At 42.1% G+C, this 7,349-nt stretch overlaps 1 protein-coding gene across 4 annotated transcripts in view; it reads left to right on the plus strand.

Annotated features, from left to right (window-relative positions):
• SPATA17 (spermatogenesis associated 17) overlaps nt 1–3,078 on the plus strand; it is a 131,299-nt gene extending 128,221 nt beyond the window's left edge. For all 4 annotated transcript variants that reach the window (XM_020805403.3, XM_020805404.3, XM_072990383.2 and 1 more), the window contains one exon: nt 2,499–3,078. In XM_020805403.3, the coding sequence (XP_020661062.2) occupies nt 2,499–2,579 (81 nt within the window). In that variant the 3' untranslated portion in view covers nt 2,580–3,078. The remainder of the gene's footprint in view (nt 1–2,498) is intronic.
• The last annotated feature ends 4,271 nt before the right edge of the window (nt 3,079–7,349 follow it).

Genomic DNA, 7,349 nt, shown 5'->3' on the forward strand with positions numbered 1-7,349 from the left:
AGGTTTGTTTGCCTTCCTGTGCTCTGAGGCTTGAAGGTCAAGCAAGGGGCACGAGGGTGGACATCACAGTCATATTTCTAGAATCTGGCACAAGTGAAATTGTCATGAAGGGGTATCTATTGTTATGTTTTAAAAGAAAGTTTATAATTCTCCTAGTGTATAGAAATGCATTATAAATATTTTGTGAAGAATCAGAAGCATCAGCAACCTTGGTCATTTCTTCCCCAGCCTGTTATATGTCACATCAACTGACTTCATGTGTGTTTGCCTTTGCCACCATTGTCTACATAATTTTTATCCATGTAATTTCTTCTTTTCAGCTTTTAACCTTTTCACTTGGGGGTGTTCAGAGTGGTGTTATCATTCCTTTCACTGGCTTAACTCTTCCCTCTTGCACCATTTCCCACTTTGCACTTCTATTAGTTTGCAGGGAGGCAGGTACAATATACAGTAGATGGGTTGTCACTAGAGATGGGGACGACTATAAAAACGGATCGGTTTTCCCGATGAATATAGCCAATTTGTTCAATATTTGTCGATCCATATTTGTGGGTTCCAGAGACCCCCACGAATACAAAGGGATGAATATTTACCCATTTTTATTCGTCCTTCGTATTAAAAAACAAAAACAAAAAACCACCATTCTGCTTACTGGCCGCCACCACCCCACACAGCCACCCAATACCACAGACTCCTTTCCCTACCTTAGGCACCACCCCACGCCATCCCCACCGACACCCTCTTACCTTAATCACTGCTTCCAAGGTCTTCTGGCCTCGGAGCCATGCATGTAAAAATGGAGACTGGCTGCCCTTTGCAAAGATGGTGGTTGCAGCTTCATTTAGGGTAGGGAAGCTTCAGCTGCCATCTTTGCAAAGGACAGCCTGGATTCCCTTAGCCTGCCTTAAGGGAATCCAGGCTGCCCTTTGCAAAGATGGCAGCTGCAGCTTCCCTACCCTAAATGAAGCCACAACTGCCATCTTTGCAAAGGGCAGCCAGTCTACCTTTTTATACATGGTGGTTGTGAAGGCCTGATGGAGATCTGGCAGCAGCTATTAAGGTAAGGGGCTGTTGATGAGAGTGGGGTGGGGGCTAAGGTAGGGAAAGGAAGGGGATGTGGGGGTAGGCTGTTGGGGTGGCTGGCTGTGTGTGGGGTGGCTGCCTATCAGCTTCTGATCAGATGATCGGTGGCCAGTAAAAAGAATGGGCTTCTGTGCCATGTGGTAAACTCTCCTGGGGGGACCCAATTTGTGGGTGAATAACTTCGATGTCCGATATCCAGTCTTCACCAAAGTTGGCAGACATTACTGCTGTAATGTGCTCTACATGGGGCCACCTTTGAGACTGATGTGGAAGCTTCAAATGGTGCAGAACACAGCGGCCAAACTTCTTACTGGGGTGAGAAAACAACATATCTCCCCTACTCTGGCCTCCCATTCATTCCGGCATTGATTTCAAAGTACTAATGATGACATATAAAGCCCTAAATGGTTTAGGACCTCAGTATCTGGCGGAACGCCTCCTCTCACCTAGACCCGAATCACTTGCTTTAGTCAAGACAGGCAGCTGAGGGGCCTAACGCCGAAGGAGGCCTGAAGAAAAAGAACAAGAAAGTGGGGCTTTTCAGCAGTGGCCCCTCGCCTCTGGAACAATCCCCCCCCCCCAGAAATTTGTCTGGTTCCCTTGCTGGGTGTTTTTAAGAGCCAACTCAAGACCTGGCCCTTTCCTCCTTTCAATACCGACTTTATTTGCTATATTCAATTGTATTAATTATGTTGTTTTATTTTATTATTCTTGAGTCTTGTTAGCCGCCCAGAGTAGAATTTGGTCTAGATGGGTGGGATATAAATTAAATAAATCAAATAAATAAAAATAAATATGGTATAACGAGTGACATGACAAGCTATATTATAGGAATATTCAAAACTCTGTAAGAGGCATCCCAATTATGCATGCTGCATTTTCTCCCTCTGTACAGTAGGGGAACAAGATTGTGCTTTCCACATCAATGATATATTGCTTGTCATGCCAGATGAAATTTTTACTAATAATGTCTAATGCTACAAGTTAAGAAGTAGGCAATCTAACAGCACGTTATACCTAGAAAGTTCTCTCTCCCCCCCCCTCCCCCGGAGTGTTCTCTGCAAGGGTTCCATGCATATCTAGTTTCTGTGTGAGAAAAATCAAATTATTACCTGGGTGTGGGGGAAAACCCTGAATAGGATGTAGATGCAAGAAATCCAATATGTGGCCTCAGATCACATAACTTGGATTATCAAATGTAATCAATTGCAATTTTCGGATCTATACACTTAGATTTTGTAGACATTCGACTCATCAAAAGATTCACCCATGTATGGATATTCAGGTATACCTAGTGAGTGGAATGGGAATGTACAGTATCATTATCCTAGAAACAATCGCGGTAAGTGAGTATCATTCAATCCAGGCTTGAATCAGCTTTAATATTCTCTTTTTGTCTTCTTTATTTTCTCTAGGACTTCCTCACTGTACTTCCATCGATTCATCTGTTTGGAAAGTATGGCAAAACTTATTCCAGAGCTGGACAAATAGTGTAAATATTTCTCTGCCAACGAATTTTGTGAAATCTGAAAAGATAACAATAAGGGCATAAAGGTTTTAAACAACATTTGAAAACAAAACTTTAGATTGAGAGAACCATGCTGGACTTCAGGATCTTCTTTACCTACATGCAACTACTGTACAATATAAACCTAGTATTGGAATTCCAACTTGCTGAATTCCAACTTGCTGATGGCTCAGGAGCCATCAGCAAGTTCATGACTTGAAGTGTTTTTGTGATGGAATCTGTAAACCTCATTAGAAAGAGAACTCCATCTTTTCTTTCAATAAGTGGTAATATTTCTAATCAGTTTTATCCACTGATGAATTTGGAAATCAAAGGCACCTTGTGGGATGAGCTCATCAATGTGAAGAATTAGCTAAATGAACCTATTCCAATAATAATTGTGGGGTGTTTTTTACAGTTCTGTGATGTGCCCTTTTTCTCCAATTAAAAAAATGCAAAATAAAAATTTCAAATGCTCACTCTGTTAATGATGGGATGTCATCTCTAAGTGATTAAATTAATCAAGATTTCCGTATAATGATCACAATAGGGTACTTTCAAACTGCAAAGGTACCATAAAAACAAAGATAGGCTTGCTTGAAAATCTTTTGATTTGAGGGAATATATCAGCCATGGCATAATAAGTAATTATATCATTCATCTGATTCATATGGTTTCTATTTCTGATTTAACTCCTTCTGGATTTCCTTCTTCTCTTCCCTACCCCTTCAGATTTTTCCACTACTTGTGATTTTTATACCTGGCCACAAAGGATATTCTGGGATTATATCACAATTTTGGTGTCACTGCAGACTTTGTTGCTTCTTACACATTCTTGATTGATTGAAGTTGGCTTAACAAAAACTCTCTGTACCCAAGCAATGGCCAGATGCTGGTATACACTAAGTCCTGTGATTTTACATAGTGTTGCATAACATCAGAAGTTATGACACATGAAGAAAGGAGAACCAAGCCCTTAGGGACAGGTGCAAGGCATTCATCACTGTCTAACTGACAGCAGCACAAATCAAAGATGTCAGAGGGTTAAAAAGCATATTTGGATGTCTTTTTGGGATGTCTGAATAGAGCAGCTGATCAAATTCCAACTGCTAGAAGTTTCATACATGTCCTGTAAGAAGAAATGAAATGTCCTTTAATTCTGGTAAGTGAGGAATGGCAACCAGAGGCAAGTCCCTCCTCTGACAATTTAATTTCACCAAATAAACCAGAGTGCTTTTGTTCAGGGGGCTGAACAGAAGACACTCGTACAAAAGGTGTTGATGAATAAGGGGTGCCATAGCAATTTTTAGATGGGAGGGCTATCTCTTTGATTGATCTAGCTTCAAAGTAGTTCATCTCTTCATGATGATTCACCCTGTGTTCTTACTTACCTTTCTACCACATTTTCCCATCAGTCCGATTAGACTTGGCAGTGCCTTTATCAGATTAATCTTTCTTTCCTGGTTTCTTTTAAATATCTCTGACCCCCAGGATAAACATAACCTATGCCAAGCAGGCCATCCTCTGAAGCTGCTGGAGTTTTCAGTTGCTGATGATCCCCTGCATATATTAAGGTTAAAAAGAGTACTTCCAATTCACTCTAATCCGCTCACTCATCTCTTTTCTATTCTTCGTCCCAAACAGATGAATTTTAATGTTCTTGATTCTGAGAAACAATAATATGCCTGGATTTTTATGAGATAGACTTCAGAGATTACTACATCACACCTGGTTTTCTACTAATGTAATTTTGTACAAAAAAAAGTACTTAAAAGCAGTACATGTATGTGTTAGTTATTTAAGAAACGTATTACTAGGTTTACTTCTAAATGTATTTGCTATTAAAGACTTGAATTCTTCCTCTAGCCAGTCAGGAAGTAAGGGTTCATTCTCAGTCAAGGCAGTTAAGTAGCTAGGAAGGCTACTTCCTAGTATCTTGAAGGAGATATTCTGTGTCACTCCTACATCCCACATACTAGTTCTTTACTTAGCAGTTTCATCGTGTCTGCCTTTTTGTTTTTTCTAGCTTTCATGTGCTTCTCCTCTGTCCCACTTCCGTTCTTTAACATCTCAGTCTGTGCCTTTTCTTGTTTTACAGCTTCCATAAATAATTTCCTCCTTGCTACCATAATACTACTTCACTGCCCTTTTGTAGATCTTTCAAGAAAAGTTTCTACCACCTACAGACTGCAGACCGTATGTACTTTTTAGTAGATTGAATTTAGAATCTGCAGTATTTTAGTACACTGGGGTGGAGAACCACTTAAAGAACACAGGTAAATGAAACTCTTTCCCCTCCTCCCCAGAAACATATATGAAGCCAGGTTACCACAACAACAGACTTGTGTGCATTGTATGTTTGTATTTTAAAACTGTGAAGATTCTCAGCCATCCAGGTGTACTTATTTGGAAGTTAAGTCATGGCAACTGGACTTCTTTCATGTTACATTGAAACGTTTCACTGCTCATCCAAGCAGCTTCTTCGGTCTGAGGAGAGTTGGTAGGAGATCTCATGAATCCTTCACATTGGTTTCACTTCCCCTTGTTCTGAATAGGCTTGTTAGAACAACACTGGGAGGTGAGGGATGATCCCACTTCTGCAGTCTTTCTCCACCCATTGTCATGGGCTGATGATGGTTGTTAACAGTGATCTTTCTTCTGTGTGTCCCTAATCCTTCTGGAGACAGATAAAAGGGCAGCATGATAAATAGGAGACAGAAAGGCCTCCACCCCTGTTGAGTGAGGGATTTTGTATATGCACACACTGATCAATAACTGCGATTTGACTCTCATTACTAGAGATGGGGATGACTTACCATTTTGGCGAGTCGTCCCATTTCGTGAATCATCAAAAGTTGACGACTCACAAAGCACAAAGTTGCCCCATGAAGCAATGAATAACAAAGTTATTCGTTGATTCGTGGGGGGTTATTAAAAGAAAACACCCCCACTTCTGCCCACTTCTGCCACCGCCACCTCCCCGCTGCCACCCTCCACCACCGCATGGCAAGCTAAGGGAATCCAGGCTGCCCTTTGCAAAGATGGCAGCTGCAGTTTCCCTACCCTAAATGAAGGCACAGCCATCATCTTTGCAAAGTGCAGCCGGTCTCCCTTTTTACACATTGTGGCTGTGGAGGCCAGATGGAGACCTGGGTGGCGGTAAGGAGGTGCCGGCGGGAGTGAAAGAGCTAAGGGAGAGGAAGGGGGTGAGGGTAGGCTGTGGGGGTGGGTGGCTGTCTATCGGCCCACCAATCAGCTGATCAGTGGCCAGTAGGCAGAATGGTTGTTGTTGTTATTTTAATTACAAAAGATGAATATTACAAGGAAAATATTCATCAATACATATTCATCAGGTCTTAAAATACAGATCGATGAATATTTAACGTATCAGCTATTTTTGTCAAAAAAACCTATCCATTTTTATATTCTTCACCATCTGTACACGTTACCCATTGCAACACAAACTAGGGGTCATCAAGACACTAAACCACAGAGTAAGAAACATCCTCACCTCCACAGAAGCCAAGAAGAAGGAAGCTGGACATCTGAGGACATGCCCTTAAGGCCTGTAGATATAAAAAAAATGCGCCTTTAATAGGGCAATGTCCCAACCCAGAAGGACAATAGAACAGTCTGAGACCCAGAGCCAACAGAAGAACCTGGTCACTCCTTACATGGTGGCCGTGTCTGAAAAGCTCAAAAGGATGTTGGTAAACACCACGTAGATGTGCAATTCAAACACACTAAGGCAGAGACTTGTCCACCCAACAGATTGGACACACACAAAAAACAGGAACAATATAGTGTATGTGGTCCAATGCAAATAGGAGTGTTCGGAGCTCTACATAAATAGGAGAATGGCCCAGCACAGGAGGAGCAATGACTCAGGACCACAGTCAGCAGTGTTCCTTCATTTGAAGGACGAAGGACACTCATTTGATGACCACTCATTTTAAACTGAGATGGTTTGAGAGAAGGGTCAGGGAGGCCATACATGTGTATATAGAAAATCCCTAACTCCACAGGGATGGAGGCCTTAGATACAATCTGTCTTTTAATTATCATGCTGCCCTTTTATCCATCCCCAGAAGGATTAGAGACACACAGAAGAAAGATCACGGTTAACAATCATCATGAAACATGACAATGGGTGGAGAAGGACTGCAAAAGTGGGATTATCCCTCACCCCCAGTCCTTTGTCCTTCTAACGAGCCTGTTCAAACTATTCAGGGGGAAGTAAAACCAATGTGGAGGACATATTGGGGTCTCCTACCAACTCTCCTCAGACTGAAGAAGCTGTTTGGATGAGTAACAAAGCATTTCAACCTAACAAAAAAGAAGTCCAGTTGCCATGACTTAACTTCCAGATATTTAAAAGCTGTTCATCAACGACCAATCTGTTTTGCAGTTTATAGCACAATGACCCACAAAGTCACAAGAAATTTTAGGGTTTTGTTTCATGTCTGCATGTTATATTCGTACCCCAGCTTTCCGCCAACCTGTGCTCAGTGTGGCTAACAACTGTAATAAAATAATAAAAATACATACCGTACTGCAGGGGTTTTAAACTCAATTTACCTGGGGGCCGCTAGAGACAGAGTCTGGGTGAGGCTGGGCCGCATCAGATTTTCCGCCAAGCGGAGCAAGAGCCCGAGGAAGCCGCCCAGGAGTTTCCTTAGCCGACAGACAGGTGGGCTGGCTGGCAGGCTGCAATTCTGGATGGAGGGTGCAAGAGGTGCTGAGCCTTGTCGAGCGAGGC

Source organism: Pogona vitticeps, chromosome 1 (assembly GCF_051106095.1).
Source record: "Pogona vitticeps strain Pit_001003342236 chromosome 1, PviZW2.1, whole genome shotgun sequence".
Taxonomy (NCBI): Eukaryota; Metazoa; Chordata; class Lepidosauria; order Squamata; family Agamidae; genus Pogona; species Pogona vitticeps.